This window comes from Eptatretus burgeri, chromosome 1, assembly GCF_056783735.1.
Source record: "Eptatretus burgeri isolate ZD-2024b chromosome 1, Ebu_testis_v1, whole genome shotgun sequence".
Lineage (NCBI taxonomy): Eukaryota > Metazoa > Chordata > Myxini > Myxiniformes > Myxinidae > Eptatretus > Eptatretus burgeri.
The window spans coordinates 134672868-134695937 of NC_140961.1; the positions used below are offsets into that span (position 1 = coordinate 134672868).

General features: G+C 44.3%; 1 protein-coding gene across 11 annotated transcripts in view; it reads right to left on the reverse strand.

The window, feature by feature from the left end:
- The window catches only part of PRRC2C (proline rich coiled-coil 2C), a 195606-nt gene that overhangs the window by 67274 nt on the left and 105262 nt on the right, over nt 1–23070 (reverse strand). For 9 of the 11 annotated variants that reach the window (XM_085892298.1, XM_085890662.1, XM_085890129.1 and 6 more), the window contains exons 8-14: nt 16701–16798; nt 14780–14928; nt 14478–14559; nt 10600–10774; nt 9260–9346; nt 8496–8606; nt 1746–2283 (exon numbers count right to left, since the gene is read on the reverse strand). In XM_085892298.1, the coding sequence (XP_085748424.1) occupies nt 1746–2283; nt 8496–8606; nt 9260–9346; nt 10600–10774; nt 14478–14559; nt 14780–14928; nt 16701–16798 (1240 nt within the window). Of the gene's footprint in view, nt 1–1745; nt 2284–8495; nt 8607–9259; nt 9347–10599; nt 10775–14477; nt 14560–14747; nt 14929–16700; nt 16799–23070 lie in introns of those variants that run through there. The other 2 variants (XM_085889282.1, XM_085896101.1) reach the window with 2 other exon arrangements.

Sequence of the window (23070 nt, forward strand, 5' to 3'; positions counted from 1 at the left end):
CTCGTTTGTAATCAATACATGCCTTGTAGTGGGCTAAGGGGGTTGGCTAAGAATCTTAGGGTCCCAGCTGTGCCAAAATAACATCCGATGGATCAACTCAGCCTTTAGCCATTGAAATCGACAAAATGAGTGCTGGTTAACGTTGCTTTGACTGATGTAATGATCGCCGAAACGGGTCGCTCGACTCCTATGCGTCATCAATGAAAACGGTCATCTTGAAACAACCTGATACAAATCCATGAAACCGGCAACTGCACAAATACCGAGTACAACGGCAGAGCCTAGATTGCAGAACACAAAGGTCACTTGTTAAATGTTGAAAAACCTGCCTGCTTGACATCACCCAAACCCCCCCCCCCCCCACCACCACCATCTCCATCCAAGCCACAATGCGAGAAAATGAATAAAGATACATGGAAAAAGGAAATTACAAGTGGAAGAGTTCACCTCAAAACATGAAAACAATAATTTCCAGAGAGGAGGAGATTGGGACCAAACTCTGTACAGAGCGTTGGTGCTGCCAAAGCAGTCTCCTTGGCTATTGGGCACAATCCTGGACAGGTCGCCACTCCGACACAGTATACCAGCATGCTGGCACTCATTTTGCCAACCTCGAAAGGATGACAGGCCGAGTTAATCCCACCAGGTATTAATTCAACAGCTGAGCAGGATTTGAACTCAGGACCCTAGGATCCAAAGCCCACCACCCTAACCATTAAGCCAACACCAGGTGTACTTTTAGGGGCAGTCCTCAAATATTACTAAAACACCAAAGCTTGCAACTTAAAGAGGGTCTTGTTGAAAGTCATCATTGCTGACAATCGTTCCACTGTTGGAGATGGGAGCTCACAGTTAAATAAACCTGGCGTTGGCTTAGCGGTTAGGGTGGTGGCTTGGGATCCCAGGGTCCTGAGTTCAAACTCTGTTTTCCACTGAATTAACACCAGGGGGTTGACTCAGCCTGTCATCCTTCTGAGGTCGGCAAAATGAGTACCAGTGTAGCAGCCAAAAGGCTGCACACGAAGAAGGGGTATTGAAGGATTTTTTTTATTTAAAAAAAAAAAAAAATCTGGTATTGGTGTGGCACAGGCATGATGGGCCAAATCTCCTGTGAAAAAAATTTCTTTGCCATTCCTTGTAAGAACAACTGAAACAAGTGGGGAGATTATCTTACACAAGATTGTCACCATCTTAGGTCATTGGAAAACATTTTTTACAAGGTCAACTTTCAAAGATCCTGACACAAAGCAATTTCCAAAAACAGTGTAAGACAGGTAAAAGGAGCAACACCAAACTTGCTTTGCTCTGTGTATACAAGCTCTTGATGGTCATTAATTGCAAAAGTTGTAGAGCTGGCGAGTTTAAAAAAAAAACAAAGAAAAACAAAACATTTTAACCTGAAGTCAAATTAAACAATACAAGCATGTTTTTTCTGTTTTATTTTTTTTTTTAATAGAGGTTTTCAGACAACTTCATGATGAACCATTGTTGAATGACAAATACATTTGGAGAAAATGGCACCCACATGATACCTATGGACATCCCATCTTCAGCAAAGAAATTTCCTGTTATATGAATAAATAAATAAAAATGTATGTGTATATATATATATATATATATATATATATATATATATATATATATATATATATATATATATATATATATACATATACATATATATATACATACATATACATATACATATACACACATCCACAGTGGTTTGTATGTGCCAAACTTACCTTGATCACTGTCAAGCACAACACCGTCATATGTTACATCTGGTCGTGAAACAGCCCCTGTTCCTCCCTCACTGTCCTTCTCTTGAACCTCCTCTTTCTGGGGTGATGCAAAAGCCACCACAGCAGGAATAGGAGATGGAGGCTGGTTTTGTGACTGAAATGTCTGAGGAGGTGCTGCCAAAACCAATACCTCGACTTCAACTGAAACCGAAGGACAGGCAGTCTCCACTCGGGTCATGGCCAGTGGTGGTGTCACTGGAGTCGCGACAGTTGTGGTCCCAGACCCAGATGTCGTCGTAGAAGAGGTTGTAATGGTAGTCGTGGAGTCCACACAACGATGGGCCTCTGCTCCAAGTTTTTTCTCATCCAGCCGCTTAAGTTTAGCTGCACATGCTGCAAGACGCTCCTCCTCCATTCGTCGCTCTTCCTCTTCACGGCGGCGCCGTGCTCGCTCCACAGCGGCTGACACTTCACTGCTCGATTGCTGCCTTCGCTGTCTCCATGCTTCCTCTTCTCGATCCGGGCTCGGTGCCTTGGCCTAGGAGTGTGATATGCACAGGAAGAAGAGCTTTACAAATCAAGCTATACTTTTAATGTTAAATAAATTTTTAAAATGTAATGCAACTAAGGCAAGATGATTGGTCATCACTTGTTTCATATACATAAACAGATCAATAGATTACATCAAACAAATAAATAAAAATGTAGAATGAAGACCTAGTCATGCTCGTGAAGGCAGGTGTTGATCTGCGTCAGCGGAAATGCAGAACAATTGATGGAATCAACAGAACGTTGATCGAAGTTTGCTAACCATGGGAAGGAAGAAGACAAGGTTTCGGGATTTAACTCCTTGATTCAGCAAAACAGCCCCGGGGGCAGGATAGGGGCAAGGGGCCAGGGGCAATTCAGACTTTAAATCCAAAGCAAATGACACGTGAAAGTTCTTCACCAAGCGTGCCTTTCCCACCTCTGTGGTCAGTGCACTGGAGCAAGTCAGCAACACTGATAGCTTTACAAACTTCTGAGAAAAATTAATAAATAAATTGGATGGATCCCGCTCACATTGACCAACAGCCTGGTGTTTGGCTTAATGGCTCGGGATCTTAGGGTCCTGAGTTTGAGCCCCGTTGGCCACTGAATCAACACCAGGTTGGGTTGACTCGGCCTGTCATCCTTCAGAGGTCAGCAGAATGAGTACCAGTGCACTGGTATAGGGGGCACAGCATCAGCATCATCATCATTCCCCAACAAAATGATAGCCATCCAGCAGTAAAGCTGCAATACAGAGAAACTTCATCCAGAGAAACTTCAAGCTTTAACAGAACGATCCTGAAACCACCTCGATTTTCCCCACAAATCGCCTCATTCCTTTCAAGCAGTGTAGAAATTTGCAAAATTCCCTGGTTAAAGGACCATTTACCCTCTGAACTCCAACTAAGAACGTTTAGAAAGTATTCATGGAGTCACGGTAACACCTGCTATTTCATCAAGACAACTGCTTTGATTTGAGACCCCAAAAAGCAGTGTTAAAGTCGCGGATGCACCTCCACAGATGTCACCTTCCGAATCGCATACACTTTCTGCAGGATGACCGACATCGTTGAATCCGAGAGAGAGCTCCTGTTAACAGTTGCTCAATGTACGAAAACAGCTCGAAGCAACAATGAAATTCTACTCATCATGGAGCTGTGGCTGTTAACAGCAAGCTACCAAAACATGGAAACATTAGGTTTAACAAGTACAGCACAACATAAAAAGGCAAGGCCACTGCTAACATTTCAGAAGACCTTGAGTTTTTCTTACATTTAAATCAATGATAATAAAGTGCAATCACATTTCAATCAAAACTAAATTTGGAGCCAAAAAAAAAGCATAAATCTTTCTCAGCTCAAGCCTGAACTCTTAAACCTCTCTCCCTCTTACAAATCCTGGTGGCATCTAATCAAATCTGTTTCTGGTGTATGTTCCCCTTCCATCCCCTCCCTTTCCTCAAATGGCCGTACTGCTGATACCACACGTGAAAAGGCTGAATGCTGAAACTCGGTGTTTGTATCGAAATCTTGTGTCCGAAACCCATCGCTTTCTGTACCCACCTTACCGAGTGCGCTCAACTGTCCCTGGACTCTGTGTCCTTTTCTCTTGACAAGGTGGAGAGCTTGTTGTCAAAACCTCGACTCAGATTCTGCAACCAGTTCAGACGGCATCAGCCCACGTGTCCTAAAAACCTGCTCCTCTGCTCTTGCTCACCCTCATTTTCTCAAGGTCATTTGCCATCTTCTTGGAAACCAGCAAAAACATTACCGACCTGCATAAAAAAGATGCAAAAACAGATCCCTGCAGCTGCAGACCAATTAGCCTTCTCCCAATCATCAGCAAGGTTATGGAATCCATCATCGCTTCAGACATTAAATCCTTCTTCTTCTCCAATGGCCTGATTTCCGATAATCAATATGGTTTCAGACCAGGTCACTCTACCCTGGATATGCTGCTTCTGCTCTCCCAGCAATGGATGCAAGTACTCAATGCCAGACAGGAAATCAGAGCCAGATCCCCAGACATATCGTGTGCTTTTGACACGGTCTGGCACCCTGTCCTGTTCACCAAACTCTCTTCCTATGGTATCCAAGGCAATCTCCACTCATGGCTCACAGACTTCCTCTCCTGTCACAGTCAACGTGTGGCCCTAAATAGAGTTCTCTCATCCCCTCTTCCTGTCCAGGCTGGAGTTCAAGACAACGTTCTGGGCCGCTCTTTTTGTGGTTTTCATCAATGATCTCTCTGACTCTCAAAAATCCTCTTTATCTCTCTGCTGATGACTCCATCCTCTGCCATACCATCTGTCATCCCTCAGGCCGGCAAGCAGCAGCTTCTTCGCTCTCTGCAGATCTGATTAAAATCACAAACTGGTCCAACACACAAAACATGTCCTTCAATCCTGACAAACATCACACTCTCGCCATGTCTCTCCGAAAGGACCGATTTTTAGGAGAGGATTTCACCTTGCATAAAAAATTTTTAAATAAATAGAATAGCACTGACATCATGATGTAAACCGATATGCCTCTGCCCACATAATCATATCATTAAACATACTTGTACTGTTGTCAGGTCAGGTCAGATTAGATCTGTGACCTGCTACAGGTACCATGTAAACCTGTACAAACCAGTTTCCTGGTCGGGCTGTCAGCGACTAAACATTCTTCCCCACCATGTTTCCTGGTTTGGAGGGTGTATGATATTGTTACGTTTGAGGGGGGGGTATGCATTCAAAGGGTAATTAGGATGTTTAATTAGGTATGCCATGCTGTTCGAGTTTACCAGGATCTCGATGTAATAAGTAGCAATTCAGTGGTGATAAGTTGTCTAGTAAATGTTCATTTCTTCAAGGGGGGAAATGATAATTGTCACGTAATTAGATAGGGACACGGGATAGGGTAAGTGTGTCTGCGTAAACCCCTTTTTGGTATTCTCTGGAGACTGGCCATGACGTCACAGGACAGTGCAGCGGATGGCTCCGCCCCGTGATCACGATTGGCGGAAGGCGATGGCGGTGGGCCAATAAACAGCTCGATTGGAAGTGACGAGGACCAAGGATAAAAAAGGTTCTGTTCGGGGTCGAAAAGGAAGAGGAAGAAGATTACAACCAAAAGATCGTGTTTTTTTGGTGGGGAGGCTGTTGCGCGGAGAGCATCCTTGTTGTTGTGCTGATTCGATCGTGTTCTTGATCGTGTCTTGGAGCCTTGCTGAGCCTCGTGCCTCACCTTGGTTGGCTCTGGGGTTCTGCTGACTCGGAGTACGGGGTCGAACGGCGGGCGGACCTGCCTCCCTCTCCTGCTCGCAACTTGGCGCCAGAACTGGTTCCCTGGCGGCTGTGAGCGGACTTGGGCCAAGACCAGGAGGTCGACAGCACCACGGTTTCTCCTGCCCCCCTGACGAGAGCAAGGCCAGCTCGTCCGGCGCCGATCCAGGGACAGTTGCGTCCACACCACGGTCCAGCCTGACCACCAGAAATAGCTATGGTGTGTGTGTGTGTGTGTGTGTGTGTGTGTGTGTGTGTGTGTGTGTGTGTGTGTGTGTGTGTGTGTGTGTGTGTGTGTGTGTGTGTGTGTGTGTGTGTGTGTGTGTGTGTGTGTGTGTGTGTGTGCGCGCTTGGCGCCTTAGAAGGTTTGAGATCTCTATATTCATTGGAATTGTCTGTGTTTTTCCCGACGCCCGATCCCACACCATCCCGTCGAATCGCCCCGGATCCCTCTTCTTGCAGAGTCTTGTTATTTCTGCTTAATAGTAAAAATGAATAAACATCATCAACTCAGTGAAAAGTGACTCGTGCCACCTTCCTCGTCCCGTTTGCGGTAGAGCGATTAGAACCGCCATGTTTGGGTTATAAATAAATAAACCGCCTCCATCGTTTCGGCTCATTCTACGTTGGCGGGACTGTTCAAGTCCCGTGGACGTCACAATATGGACACCCAGCAGGATTAAAAACAAAACCTGTCAAAGGGCAGAGGAACTCCTTGTGAGCCAAAGGCCATCCATATCTAGTGCACAACTGTGTCTGTGGATGTCCTCCTGCAGTTGGGTTACCTTTTTCTTTTTTTTAAAAGGAGGTTGGTGGCAGGATTTGCATTCTGGCCACCAGAAAACCTTTCACTCAGCAAAACACAAGAAAAACGTAAAGAAAACTGAAAACCCACGACATGGGAGTACCTCCTGTGCAGCTGCCCTCCGGATGACGGGATTGGGGCAGAGCCTTTGGGACCCCCACGCTGAGAGGAGGAAAACCACAGGGTAACCTTCCCAGGTCAAATTGCGGTAGTGTGTGCTGGGGTGGTGCTGACGTGTCATTCACACATCCTCCCCCAAGCAGTCTCCATGGGTTAACCTGAGGCGATCCCTTTGGGTGGGTGCCTGTAATGTCCATCTCGAAGAGGATGATCACCTGTTATCATCTGAACTCGAGTGTTTCAACATCGATATTGCAGCACTGAGGTTCGGAGACCGGATAGTGATGAGATCATGGCAGGTGGTTACACCTAATGTTGGTTACCATGCTCAAGCAGTTGCTGTAGCTGTGTCCAATAAGCTGACCCCAATGATAATTGAGGTAACACTGGTCAACGAGCAAATGAGACCAAGGATTCATCACTCCTTGGGTGTCGTTCCCCTGGTCTCTGTATATGCTCCGAATGAGGTGAGTGATCTCATCGTGAAGGACACATTCTATGCCACACTTGAGTGTGTGGTTGGTCAGTGCCCCAGGCAAGATACTCTGCAAGTCTTGGGGGATTTCAATGCATCGACTGGAACTGATAGGGATGGTTATGAGACGTGTGTTGGTCCCCATGGGTCTGGAACTGTGAACCAGAATAGTACCAAGTTCCTTGACTTTGTAAGACGTCATGAATTTAGGGTGGCTAGTTCATGGTTTTAGCGCCCACAGGCTCTTCGCTGGACTTGGTATTCCAATGCTGGTGGTATGGCAAAGGAGATTGACCATGTGCTCGATGGTCACTGGAAGATGATCGAGTGACCATGATGACCATGCATGGAAGATTCTCACATGATTACCTTGCCCCACGGGCATGGGGAGTCATGGATTCACTGAATCATGGGGTATGGCGCTGTTGGTACCTATGCTGGATGACAAAAGTCTGAGTCCAGGGCCTTGGTGCTTCGAGTCTTGCTCTCCGGATAAGATGGACTCTGCTCGCCCCCTCCCAACCTGCTCTGTCTGCGATATGTCCCCACCATATTTGTGCAGGGTGCTCAAGGTCCGCCGGCAACCCCCTTCTGGTAAAGCTACCAAAATCACGAATCACTGCTCACTTTCACTCTTTTACGCCTCTTTTTTTTCCCACCTTTGGGATTGAACATAGTGTGGGCGTTTATTCCATTCTTCACTCCAGGCCTTCAAAACAGCCACTCACCACCACCTCTTACCTTCCCCCATTCAAATCCCCGATCTTTTATACCCCCGTTAATCCACCCCAAACCCACCCCCTGTAATGTCCATCTTGTGTACCCCGTGTTCCTCACCCCATCCCTCTCCCTTCCACAGATCTTCTAATGTGTCTGTTCCCCACTGTTTTGTCCTTCCCTCTCCCACCCCTCGTCTCATGTCCCCTTGCTGTGTGTTAGTTCTCATTCGAGCCTCAACAACGGATAAAAAAAAAACAACATTTGTTTCCCAAGGGGAGTACTTGATGTCCCAAGTTTCAATTATTTCCATGGAGCGGTTTCAGAGACAGAGGTCCAAAGTTTTCCTTTTTTTCCAACATTGCTGCCACACATCACCTTTGACATAATTATTAAAACATTCATCATCAGTAGTTATACCTATGGTGAAAAGTTCCTCTCAATCGGATAAGCAGTTGCAGAGAAAACAGAAAATTAGCACGGATGGACCGCAAACCTAAAAACAATGCCTCTGGCGACTGTCAACAGAAGCATAAAAAAGGTCATCATTCAAAAGCTTCTGGGAAAGAAATTAGGTTTTTAAAGCTCAAATCACAGCACACAGTGGGTGTGTGGTACCATTTCCAAAATTCGCTTTTGCATTGTTAACTTTTCCATCCTTCTCTCTCCTTCACGACCAAAAGGATGGAGTACACTCAAAGAGAGATGAGTGAAGATGAGCGTTGTGAGATGGCTGGGCCAGGTGGAAAGGTTTGGCGTGACGAGACATCAGGTGCTCTCCTCACGGTTTGGCAACAACCTGGGGGTAGGGCTTTGGTTAAAACAATAACTTACTGTGGGCAAGGCACGTCGTGCTGCTCCTGGCAATGGCGGCTCTCCTGGGGTACTATTGGGTCGCCGGCTACGTCTTGCATCCTCCACATCCTCTGTGCCTGGGACTTTAGCCTTCCACAAGAAACAAAACACCAGCAAATGATGCCACATAGGTCAAGAAGGATGTACAAAGCTTCTTTAGCAAGAACAACATGGGCGATTTCTGTCCAAACACCATCAATGTCTCAAAATACCACGGCACAAGCTCCTTTTCATTTGTTGCTACACTCAACTACCTTGTGCTCTTATAACAAGACAGACCAGACAAGACGCACGCATGCGATCACTCCCCCGCACCGCACCCCCCCCCCACACCGCACCCCCCCCCACCCCCCGCTTAAGGAATCAACATCGATGCTCCATTGGTTTCAACTTTTGCAGCAAGAGGTGAGTTGTTGCACATGGGTTAATTGTCATGATTCAATTGAGATGCCATTTGGACATGCATGCAGACACAAACGAACAGACACATGCAGACAGACAATCAGTTTAGCTAAAAAATGAAAATAATAAAAAAGAAAAACAAAGTAAAACTGCATTCTTCCCCCCCCCCCCCACCACCACTACCTCAAGGAATACAAGGTTTTACAAATTGTGCCCTCTTATTTTGAAATGAAAGTAGAGGATACAAGCTATTTGAAACGTATGGCAGCCTTGAGTTATAAATAAATAAACATGCATTCAACAGCAGTATCAAATGATGCAATGACATCCAGCAGGCTAACCTGGAGAGAAGAGTTGGGCCGCACAGGGAAGCCAGCTGCTTGTGGACGACGATCAAACGTAGGTCTGGTTCCGAGTTTCCATGGCTGCTGGAAAAGAAGGGGGGGTGGGTGGGAGAGGAGGAAACAAAAGAATGAGCTATCTTGAATGCTTCCACTGGAGTGAAACTCTTCTATTCACAAAATTCATTTTTGTTTCCTTCTCTACTCCTTATGAAACGAGAACGTCAATTGAACACAATACCCCACGCCGTGTTCAAGCATCTACTTCAAATTTTAATTAAATGACATTAAAGATCTTTTTTTTTTTAATTCCAGAAGTTTTGCACTACTGAAGCAGTCTTATACATTACCATTATATACTAATAAGACAACATTGAGCCACAGTTTAGGAGATAGAAGCTATATTGATCACCACAGAACACTAGGTTTGGGCGAACTCTTAATAGATAGAGCGGCGGGGCTTGGGATCCTCGGGTCCCGAGTTCAAATCCTGCTTGGCTGTTGAATTAATACCAGGTGGGGTTGACTCTGACACAGGATACCAGCACTCATTTTGCCGACCTCAGAAGGATGACAGGCAGAGTGGCAACCCTTCTAGGATTGTGCCCAATAGCCAAAGAGACTGCTTAAGCAGCACCAATGCTCTGCACAGAGTATGGTCCCAATGGATGGATAGAACACAGCGTAAATCAGCATCGACAGCCTAGTCTTCACCCTCTTATGCTATGCATATTTACATAGCATTGTACTTGCAAGTGTTACGAAGGAGATGCGTGTTCTACAGTGCTCAAGTATGCAATTCAATTTAAAGGTTTAAGGGTGTATAAATTAATTAGTTTTGGGTTTTACCGAGTGGCCATTACATCATGCTGTCCAACATGTTACATTAGTTCTCCGTGCCCGTTTGTGTTGTTTATAACGGCCTTACAGTGCATCTTCCTGTTTTCCTGGCAGTCAAACAAAATTGAAAGTCATTCCAGAATAAAAATATCATCTCGCTCCTCTCTGCGCATGCCTGATCGGGACAAATTCAGAGCCAAAGTACTGCTAAACAAGAAACTTGTCTTCCCATTAGTGTTCAAAATATAACATTGAAGTTGAATAAGTTGTTCCTCGATCGTAAACGGAGCAGATGGAAGGACACCAACCAATTGCTCAACCCCGCTTTTCATTTCCCATGTGTGGGGTAATCACCAAACGTTAAACAACCTAGATGGCAAAGATTTATCACCCACTGACGTGGCATAATCATTAATAAACAAAAGCTGACATATTGTGAGTGAAGCAAGCAGCAGCAATGAAAGAAAGAAAGAAAGAAAATAAATTAACAAAGCTTGTACATCAAGGCTGCCACGATCTTCAGCCTCTCCTCCAGCTTCAGGCCCACGGACGCCCCCAGGTTGTTGCCAAACCGTGAGGAGAGCACCTGATGTCTCGTCACGCCAAACCTTTCCACCTGGCCCAGCCATCTCACAACGCTCATCTTCACTCATCTCTCTTTGAGTGTACTCCATCCTTTTGGTCGTGAAGGAGAGAGAAGGATGGAAAAGTTAACAATGCAAAAGCGAATTTTGGAAAGCCATGTTCATTCTCGGACAGTTACACAATTTCAGTTTCCCAATAGGCAACGGAAGCCTCATTGAATTCGATTTCTACCAAAAGGACTCTCACAACCACATGGCAACTGGTCAAGTCTGTCACCAGTACATATTCCTCTTCTGTAACTTCACTTCTAAAGGGTTGAATCCTGTTGGACAATGTTTGGGGAAAAAGTTGAATATATGAACACATTCTATGACAAAGTCAAGGTCCTCAAATCCATCCCATCTCCACCCCACCCCCCCCCTCATAATTGAGGATGATCTCTTCAACAGGTCAGAGTTGGGGGTTATTGATGACTTATTGGTGGAAGAGAAGGCCAATTCTTGAGCTAGAGACTGACAGATGCAGCAGGTGGTGGTCAAGCGAAAAGTTAGACCATGCTGTTCCAGTCTCATTTCCTTTCGGTTGCAGTTATTCAGCTTCCAGAGAGAGGCTATTTTCCACAAATTTTTATACACCTTCTCTTGTCACTGAATGGGTTTGGTCCCTGCAGTTGGTAGTGTCAATCTCACACAAAGTTCACTTTTAGGGTGTCAAAAGAGTTCCTTCTGGCCCCCACACGGTCTTTTTTAGCGGCCAAGTTGGGAACATAGGATTTTTTTTCAGAATAAAGGATATGGAGCACACACATACACAATGCCGAATCCACCGGAGCCGATGTTGAATGGTAACTCATTCAACATTGGTCGAGTTGGCAGCAGCAAAGACACTGGCATTTGTTTGATGATCTTCCCCTTTAATTTCAAAGATCTGAAGAAAGTCTTGTTGTTGAAACTTTTTCAGACAATTCTGATAGGCCATCCAGGCTTCACAGCCATACAAAATAGGAATTACAATGACTTTTTGACGAGCTTTGATGGGGTTTATATCATGGATAATGAACGTGACATCAGTCTTCAAAAAGTGGAACGAGCACAACAGATCCTACACAGGATCTCCTCATCTGTTGCTTTCTGTGAGAAGTGGCTGCCGAGGTATGCAGCGTCCAACCTTCTCCAGTTCCATTCCTGTCGATGGTGATCTTTGGCAGGGCAGGTTTTTTTTTTGGTCTAAAGGAAGCTTGTGAAGCACCTAAGTTGGTTTTTTTTTTTTCTTCCAATGTCTGGGTAGAGGCACGCAGAAGCTTGAGAGAAGCAATTAAGGGTCTTTTGCTAGTGCTCCTCAGCGTGGACAACAATGGCACAGTCGGAGTACTTGAGGTTGATGAAACTTTGGTATAAGCACGAAGGCAGGAGAGGTTGAAAAGGTTTCTATCATCCATGCAGATGTCATTGGGCAGTCAGTCACAGATGAGCATCTTCATGGCAGCAAGAAAGATGAAAAAGAGTTGGAGCAATCAAGCAACCCTGTTTGACACAAATTTGGATGACAGGGTTTCGTCTCAAACTGATTATATCGGATGGTAGCAGTCATCTGGTTCTAAGATATGTGTGAAACGGTCACCAGCCCATAGGTGAAAGCAGTTTTCTCACGAGTTGCACTTAAAGGCAATGTAAGCCATGACAACACGGAGAAAGAACCTGAACAACTCTGTGCATGGAACCAACAACATTTGAACGAGAAATCCGGAGCTTTCTGCAGTTTTGGACATCGTTCTCTCATAGAAAAGAAATACATCCGTGAGCGGAAGGAGCCAGAACCGGAAGACCAGAGAATTATTCTACAGCAATCTGAAGATGATCATTTAAAAAAAACAAACATTTTTTTTAATGTGAATTACCTGAAATAAATAAAATTACCTGAAATTGATGTGAATTAATAAAGTAAACTTAATACTGTCAAGTCTCACATTCCAATTCTCTGTCTACACAACACAAGACTAATCCTTCCATTCTCCTGTGGAAGAAACTCATGGTGGATACAGTCCCGGGCTTAATCTGCCGTGACCACACGATAATCGCATCTCTAAGCTGGCTCCAGGAACAGGTATTACTTTGGCACTCTTCAAAGTACTTCCTTGGATTCGTATTCAAGTACTTCCTTGGATTCAGCTCACAGCAGTGCACGACATTCATCGACAGTACAATGGAAAAAAGACTCCTCCATGGGATCGAGGTGCTGGATCTCATTTCACATCCCGAGAAGCAGTACAATTTAAGGACCTGTAGGTACTTGTCCCTCAAGTCTACTTTTTTTGAGCACTTTAATTCGAGCAAAATGTTCCCCCATTGTCCAATTGCATCTTGACATCTGCATTTCCCTTGTTGGCTCATCAGTTTGCATGCACGCCCACCCATACTCTTCTGCTTCGTTGTGTTGTGCGCACATCCTTTCTTGTTCAACATAATCGTTTGTCAGCATCTGTTTGAACATGTGATGAGCATTCATCATCCACCGAACATTGCCGCATATCAGTGAGCACGCAAAAAGTAATGGAAATAAAATAACCAACGATATCCAAACAAATAAATATATAAACCATTTATCGATCTAAATTACCAAAGAAATAATCAACCAGATAAAGAAAGTAGAGTAATTCGACTGCACGCAGTCGATGCGTATGCCTCCGCTCTCCCACACAAACACTTGAGTATTGACATATTTGACCCTTGACCTTTATAATATCTGGCCCAAAATCTAATCAGTCAATTGCCCCGTCTTACTTTACCTTGGTACCGTGTTTGATGAAATTCTGTCAAATATTTGAGTTCGGGCATAAACAGTAAAATTTCAGTTTGACCTTGACCTTTGACCTTTATCACATCTGGCCCAAAATCAAATCACTTAATTGCCCTGTCTTACTTTACACCTTTTTACTAAGTTTGATGAAATTCTACAATTTGCTTCTTGAGTTATCGCGTAAACGAAAATCCAGACGGACGAACGGACGGACAACCCAGAAACATAATGCCTCCGGAACCCTTGGTGCGGAGGCATAAAAACAAACACCCCTCCTCCCACATTCTTTTTTGTACAGCAGCCCGGTGACTGCGAAAAAGGCCTATTCCATAAAATAAACTAGAAGGGCACTCGGTGGAGCGCATACCTCCGTCACGTAATGCCCGATCCACGAGAATATATCGGGCCCAATACATTTTTGAAATATCATGCGATACAGTACTATATCGTTTTTTGGCCCGATCTCTCAATGGTGAAGAATCACAATAAAAATTACATAATTCTCACATCGAGATCCGGATTCAGATCTTCACCAAAATCGAATAAATTCATCCTTGCCACTTACTCAACGTGTCCACAAAGTTTCATTCGAACTAAAATAATTCTCGTAGTCGGATCCGGATTCAGATCTTCACCAACATCTAATCAGTTCGTCCTTGTCACACACCCAACCTGTCCACAAAATTTCATCCGGATCCGTACACGACTTTTTGATACATTTTGTACACAGACAGAAAGGGGTGAAAACATAACCTCCTTCAACTTTGGTGGTGGAGTTAATTAATAAAAATCACATGGTAAGTTTTGCCTGCCAAATTACAGCTACATTGGAAAAGCATGGGATTAAGGAAGTTTTTTTTTTATTTTTGGGGTCGATGGAGAAATAAAAATGCTGTAAAAAGCAGAAGCAACATCAAAAAATAAAACATGTGGCATGAAAAAAATTAAAATAAGGAAAAAGCATGCATGTTCAAGCATCACATGACCAGAAACGTACCAGCTGTCCTTGTGTTTTCCGGAGGAATCCTCATCATCACTAAAGTTGAGCTTCTCTGAATAATCAACTTCTTCATGAACACCTACAAGAGAGTACAAAACTATGCAAGCGAGACAAAAAGGTAACCAACCAAGCATTTCGGTATCAAGTCTTCAAACCAACAGCCTTCATAGCTTCTGGGGAAAACGAGCTCCCTCTCAAGCAAACGATGTTGAAAATGAAAAAGTCCAGTTTAAAGATAAATCATAAATACTTCATCTGGTCACTAACCCAACAACCATCGAACCATGCAGTCCACACACCTGCCCACCCCTCATCTGCATCATTCTCCAGATTGTCAAACTCCTTGAGATCATTGAGGTTTACAATCGACGGTCGCTCCACACCATCAGCCCCCGTTGCTACAGGGGGACCTTGTCTGCCAGGAGGCCTTGCAGCACTTCGAGCTATCCTGAAGAAAAATAGGACCACATTACACTCACTCTTCCTACAAATATACATATTGAATTCCAACCTGGTCACTCGGATTTAGAATCAAATTGATGGCCGATAACATATGTTGCGTCAGTGAAACAAGTTAACGTAGGCATGACTTTTTCACCACCCAACACTCAGGTGATGGACATTCTGAAGTCCAGTTGTTTAACATGCACAACAGGATCATCAACAGATATGACTGAAAGATATCCTGTTCAGCCACGAGAGAAGGTCGAAGTACAAGTAAGAGCGTCTACCAGCTTTCTGACACGAGCACAGGTAACAGCACACGACCTGTGTTAGACAAGGAGTTGAATGGTATGCCGCTGAGAAGGTTTAAGGACTCAAGATCTTTGGCTTACTGGGGTAAATCACTAAGATTCCTCGACTTTTAGAGTGCATTTGTCCAATCATTTCCTTTGTGCTTGCAACATGAGGGAAGTGAAATACTGTTCTCCAAAACAGGGTTAGTTACCAGAATATTGTCAAATATTCTGGCAATATTGTCATGTGAATGGCACTCACTTGGAACTGTGAAACCACAATCTAAGTGGTTTCCAACCATGCTGCAACTATTGCTCCATGGAGCAAACAAAGCGGTCACTTCGACTTTCTTACCGATAGCAAACGGAGACGATGTCCATGCTGTGGCACAGTCTGGCACCATGTGACATACAAATCAACAGAATTTTTGAGTTAATCCTCCAGGAATTTCGATTAACCCCGACGACGGTGTGGCAAAATGACTAACAGGTGAGGTACATAGTTACTGAAGAAATGAAAAACCAAATTATTTGACACGAGACGTGGCGACAGAATCAACCAAGACCACCAAACTCCACCCCCTGGGATTCCTCAATTGAGCTTCATGGTGCTTTCACCCGAAGGTTTGCTCCACCCCCTCCCTCTCCCCAACCCCAAAATACATTGACTAATCCAGCCTTTCCCACAAAACCAAAGTCCATCTCCTGAGTGGTGACAGAGCACCAATGAGAAAGGGTCTTCTCCCTCCGTAAATGAGAAAAACACAGCACATCGTTCTTCTACCCTTTTTCCTGACCTTGCGGGTTCTTTATAGAGGAATGAAAAGGACGAGACACCTTACTACAACAATCAAAATCGGACAAGTCACACAATGGTGTTTACAAACGATCCCCAACTCCGATCAATATTCTGTGAATGATAATCACCAATTATTAAACACAATGTTGAACAAGTGGTGAAGTTTCATGAAGGTCGGTTTAAAATTTGTCTGTCCACTTTCAGTGGGCAGAGCTAATAATGGTCAATTTAAGCTATTTCTGTGCTTCGTGAAAAATAATTCAAGCACTTACCGTTTCTTACATACAACCAAGGTGTTTTGTTCAACTAGTTTCATTAAATGCGAGCGATTGCCAAAGTAAAACGATCAAAAAAAAAAAAAGAAGAAAAAAAGGATAGTAAACTGCAATCAATGACAGTAATCACCGAAAAAACCAGAAGAATACGAGTTACGAGGTGAGGAAAGCGTGCGATAAAGACACCGCACCAACAAGATGGACCGTTGCTTACTGACGCAGATACACATATTAACACCCAATTGGTCAGTTACCACAACCAATTGACAAGTGAATAAAGGCGACATAGGAACAGCCACACAACTCCACTTATTACAGGAAGATTCCTCATTTTTAAAAGTTGACAATGACATGCATGTACACAGGAAGAAGGTGAAGTGGGTCAAAGCAAAGCAGAGTGAATGCTTACAAGGAGTGATCCATGCCAGGAAACGGTCCTCTGAATGTTCCCTGCAAGAAGTTTGGAGGGATGGGTATGCCTCGAAACTGACCAACAGGACTAAACATCTGGAAAAAAAAATGGGAAATAACAGTGCATTTTAACAATAAGTGGAAAAAATATCATTTTACAGTGTGTGGCACACACGCACACTCCTGGAAAATGCTGTAAATGTCAGGGCATAGTTTTCAATGGGAAAAGAGGGGTGGGGGGGGGGAAGAGTTGGTTCATGGCAGTTCGCAATTCATGAGCAAAAATCAAAAATCCCAAGAAAACGCGAAGCACAGGGTTGAGAATATCGAAGCGGGCCGCCTTTTAAAACCACGAATAGAGAATTCACAAATAGTGCAGTCCAACAGTACACATCATCAGCAAACCAAATTTTATAAATCTTACACTGGTCATGCACCACGACCTGTGCCTCAATATTACTGCAGCTGCACCAAAAACACACGTCAACTGCATCTCACAATAGACTATTTTGTAAGGAAAATGCCTCGAGTCATTGGATGCAACATTCACCAGTCAGCACAGAGTAGGGAGTGCTTTACCTGAGTGCACTCACGATTAATACAAACCGTCAATGTCACATTGGCTATGTTCATAATGGATCATTCTGTACAATGGAAGCCCCAGAGTCTGTTTTTATATCCATACATTTGTGTTTGGAAATAAACTGCACAACACCAAACAAACAAACAGGAAAGCACAAAACAACAAAAAGGATAAATCCATACGAGAACACGTGAATGGTCCACGCAACTGCATATGCTTGTGAATTCCTTGAATCTGTCCTTCAACCACACTTGGCATACATACTCACGGTTCAAGAAGGGGGAGGGTTTATGCCTGGTGTTTACTTAATGGTTACAGTGATGATCTTGGGATCCAAGGATGCTGAGTTCGAATCCCACTGAGCTGTTGAATTAATACCAAGTGGGTGACTGCCTGTAATCCTTCCGAGGTCGGCCAAATGAGTGCCAGCTTGCTGGTATACTGTGTCGGAGTGTCGACCCATCCAGGATTGCGTCCACTAGCCAAGGAGACTGCTTAGGCAGCAACAACGCTCTGCACAGAGTATGGTCCCAATGGATGGATGGATGGATGGATAGAGGGTTTGATTCTCACATTTCAGTCATGACCACCTCCTCCTTTACCCACTCAGAAAGAGGTGGGGGCAGGGTGGATGTTCAGGATGTAGGTTCAAAGTACTACAAATTCCCAGTTGTGCACTATAAATGTGGAAAGCTGTTCATGGAGAGTGTAAGAAGACAATCCTTGTCGTTCCAGCAGAGCAAGTTGTAGAAAAATCGAAGTTCTAAAGTCACAAAATGGGAATCGTGTGCTATTGGCTGAACCTTTGAGACCAAAGTTGGATACCGTTAAGTTTGTGGGGGAGTTCGTAGTAGTTAGATCAAGGACACATGTGTGGTGTGTGTGGTGTGGTGTGTGTGGTGTGGTGTGTGTGGTGTGTTGTGGGTTTCAGGAGGTGAAACAGAGTCCTCCTGGGTATCGAAGTATCCACCTCCGTTTCAGCAAGGGATCATGATTCACCGAGTCCCGTACAACTTCCAACGACAGTTCATTGGTAGCAATATTCCCAGGGAGTATTGAATCTGTCTCCATCCCAGTTGAGCTGACCTCCTCTTAGTCACTCCAAAGAGCCTTCTTTGTCGATACATAATCTGTCCACCATGTATACAAATACACACGCACGCATGCATGCACGCGCGCGCGCACGCACGCACACACTTGTTTTCTTCCTAGTTGTCAGTGTATATCTGTTGACATTTGGTCTTTTTTGCAATTGTTGGGGATGTATTCATTGTTTCGGTTTCTTGTGTGATATCTTCCATTCACACCTGTTTTTGGAAAAATTTTGCTGGGGGGGGGGCACATTTTGGGGATACCTTCTCTGGTTTGTCTGCGTTTGCTTACAAATTGGATTCAGTGGTATGTTGCAATTTTCACCTACTCGAGCAATCCTACAGTTGTCATTCTGTGCACTTGGTTGGGCTCCATCAGGCCACCACCTTCTTCTCATCGCGGTAGGTACATTCTCGGGATGCATTAAATTTTTGTAAAACATTTTGTGAATGGCAACGAGTTTCCTGGTGTTGTTCCTTGGAGAAAGGTAAGTTTTCAGGATCAGCCTCATTCTGCGCAGGTATTTTTTGGTAATCGTTTTGCACATTTGATTGCGACATATTTGGAAGCCCCCCGACTTTGAGGTATTTGTCTGATGCTTTGTTGTCTAGCTCCTGTATTTGTGTCAGTTATTATGTTGGCCATTTTTGTTGGTCTTCCTTGTACGATTGTGCACTTTGACAAAATCCAAATGGTATTTGGCATAGATATATGTACAGAGTACCGTTTCACCAATTTCAGTTGTTCTGCCAATTTTTCATTGTTTGATGCAAAGAGCTTTAAATCATCCAAGTAATATAAAATCGATGTGTCACTCTTCTCTCTTTGAACATTCTCTTATTTGATGTCAGGATATATATCCATGTCCTTGCTCATCAATAAGGTTGCTCAGTGGGTCCAGAGCCAGGCAAAACAGAAGAAATGAAAGACTGTCTTCCTGGAAGATCGCTCAACATATCTTCACCCATAGTATATCGTTATGATTATGGGGGTAGATGAACCGATTTAATAGTTCAGATAGGATTCTATCGTGTTGCTTGGTTCGTGGACGGGAAGAAGCACCTCAATGTATCCAAGTCAGGGAATCTGTCAGCTTAAGTGTTACGTGTCACCACACGATGGGTGGTGCGGTGTTAATTAGCTTAAGAAGTAAAAATAAGTTCCCCACTACACGACTACCCTCTGTACCTTGCTTATGGCTTGGCTTAGAATATAAAAACATAGGGAAAATCAGTCCTGAAACAACAACAACAGGAGAAGCCCCGCCTTCCCGGGTTTGGAGGGGAGGAGGCCACGCCTGGGGACGGAGGAGAGAGGATAAGAGGAGGATCAAAGGCATAGGGTGTGGGCTTTGCGAGGGGGCTTCGGAGAGAGATCGAGCAGGGTGGAGTTCACGTCTGGAGCCGATCGAGGAGGTGCAAGCCAAATTTGCGCATGTAGAATTTAGAAAGCTACGACAAGGGAAGCGCGATTCTGCCTGTGAGTGCATGTGGATGGTGGAGGCGCCTTCCTCCCTGGCTCGACAAGAGACAGCGCCATTTTGCTTGCAAGTGCACATGCCGGATGCAGAGATGCCAACTTTTGGAAATCAGAATTAGGGAGGATTTTCAACCGACACCAAATAATGTGCGCAAAGCGCACATCTCGAGCGCGGAGTGCTCGACCCTTGCGGCGGGGTCCAGGGCCCGCCTTAGGGCCCTGGAAGCTCTGGGGTTCTAGACGCTCTCTCGTGCCCTCTGAGCCCTATTTTGGAGCATTTAACATGTTAAGAATTCCCACTTTTTGAACAAAAAAAGGGGAAAATTGTGCACTTTTTAATGTTACATGTATGTTAATATTAGTAAGTTAGGGGACAATCAAAGATTAACAAAAAGCACAAAAGAAGCAATATTTTTCTTACCTTACTGGCTGGTACTACTGCTGCTTGCTTTTTCCATGGCAGCTTTGCTGAGTGACAGCTGTGTGGCTCTTTTAGCCCTTCTGATTATGTCTTTGCTGTATTCTCTCTGGTAGCAAGGGGTGCTATGAGCTAGTTTTCAATTAAGAGAGCTTCCAGGGTTTTGACACTCAAATTGGGACGAAATTCAGTATGATTCTTCCGTACAAGACTGAGTGCCCGCTCACATGATGCGTTCGAATGAGCAATGACCAAGATTCCCTTCATCACTTTGCTCAAATTAGGATACTTCTTGGCACCAGTGCAGGGATCTGTGAGCTGTGAAATCCGATGCCACTGCTCATCCACTCTCACTGTCTCAGTAGCAATTGTAGCTATGGAGGCGTCTGCCTGGTAGTGAGCGAATTCACTCTCCAAGACTGTCGATGTCACTATCACCGCCACTAAACAGACAGGGGAATTTCTTGATGAAAAACTCCACACAGTCAAACCCCACTTCTTGGTGTAGCTTAACATCCAGCACCTGAGCATGCTTGGCTAATTCATCATCTAGCGGCCAGGTTTTGAAGATATAATTGCAGGCTTTCACATAATATGAGCGAACTGCACTGGAAGAAACCTTGGATGTCTGACTCACTCAGAGTGAAGGTGGATTTCTTGAGACTCCTTTGTTCCCTTATATACAGTTTGGCATCGTTCCCAATCATGAGGTCCTCATCATTCTTCTGATGATTTCTGTCAGAGAAGGGTACATTTACCAGAGCAACCGATGACACCGATGGTTTCAAAAACCGTACGAAGATATCTTTCAGAAGATCATTCAATTCTCCGTGCAGGAGATGAATACAGGGTTCGTCTCTTTGGAGCAGAAGATTCCCCTTCTCAAAAAGCTTGTTAGCATATCGAAGGAAGAAACAATAGAGTTTTGTTTGTGGAGACAAGAACATCCTGTTGACACGTTTTTCTCTAGATTCCTGCACAGTGTTTGAGGAAGATGCGCTTTTAGTTGTAGAACTCGTAGTACACTTAGCCGCAGGGCGATCACACTTGCGTTTACTGCCAGCAGAAGAGGTCAGACTCGTAGTACCAGATCCAATTTTACGTTTGAGGAGAGAGCTTGAGGTAGGTGCAGCCAAGGAAGAAGACCTCTGATTCGAAGGTTTTGCTGAGCTTCTATCAAGTGATTTGGCAAAAGCAGAACTTAATTTGGGTCCTTCTTTGCCTGTAGATGGGACTATCACAGTCTTTCTCGACTCTGAAGGGATCTGCTTTGTAGATGAACGTGATGAAGGGCCGGTGATGCTACCTGCTCTCAGCATTGGTTTTGGTGCTGTCCCTGCTGTCTTCTTTCGCAGCAGATACTGCAGTGGTAGTGGTGAATGCTGCTCCACTAGTGCTTGATCCTGCAGTGCCAGTACTGGCAGTAGATACAGTGCCGTCCTTCTTGCTCGTTGTTAGAGTCTTGGCTACAGTTGGTTGCATTTTTCTTCGTACTTCTTCTTTGAAGAAGAGGCGAAGTGGCTCCCACTGTTCAATCAGCCTGTCTAGGCACTGACCAAGGGACAGCCACCTTGTTGCGACATGCTTCAGAATCTTGTGTGTCGGGGCATCACAGAGTTCTTGCAGTGCTTTCACTCCTTTGACGCGTTTACTACTTTTGTCCAAGTAGTAGTAAATATCGATGAGAAAGTCATCTAATTCAATGGGTAAGGCCTGAGCCGCGTTCTTGGCCAGACAGTGCATCATATATGGCAAGGGCATCCCATGATGTAGCACTCTGGATTTTGTTTGTGGATATAAGCAGCGACTCCTTTGTGCTTGCCCACCATGACAGAGGCATTATCAGCACAAAAGGAAACACAATTTCCCCACGGAATTTTCCTGTCACTGAACTCATGATCAAGCAGTTTGAAAATGTTTTCTCCAGTGGAATCTTGTTTGCACGCAGGCAAACTTAGCAAACCTTGCTTCACAATCCCAGCACTGTTGTCATGGTACGAAATCAGGACAGGATATAGCTGGGCCTCACCACTGTCATTGCTACCGTCTGGAGCTAGGCTAAATGGAGCGAGTCTAGCAATATCGGCAATAGATGAAGCAGTAACATTTGACAACTCACCAATTACACTGGTCAACAACAAATTTGTTGTCTGCATTTTTTAAGCTGATTTAGGACGAATCTGATGCGCTGAATCCAAAACTCACATTAGTTTTGTTCAATCAGGTCAAGTTTTTGAGATATGGCCACATGTCGTTTTTTTACATTTTTGTTCACATGTACGCATGTGTGGAGCATTTTAGAAGAAGTTGGTGGGGGTAAAATATCATGTCAAATAATTGTTTTAATTGGAAATAATATGACAAGAAGTATTCAGGTACGATAGTTCTGGGTGATTATGTCGAAAAGGGATCAGTTTGAAGTCATAAAACCTCAAAATCTTCCAAAAATTGGTGAGGCAAAGCATAAAGTTCGTGGATCAAAACTAAAGTTAATGGGGCAGATTTTGTAATAATGTGATACAAAAAAGTTGTATTTCTTGAAATAACGAACTCTGAAGAATGTACAATACCTACATGCGCCAATTTATGACATGCGCTTCTGCTCAAGCTTGGAGTGCCACAGTACGAACCCAAAGATTGGAGACTGTTCATTGACAGCAGCAAGCTTATCACTGAAATGTGTTCTGCTACACAACGGCAACCATTTTGCCTCTGTACCCATCGCTCACTCGACTACACTGAAGGAGAAGTATGAAGCGGTGAAGTACGTGCTGGAGAAAATTGGTTATGATCAGC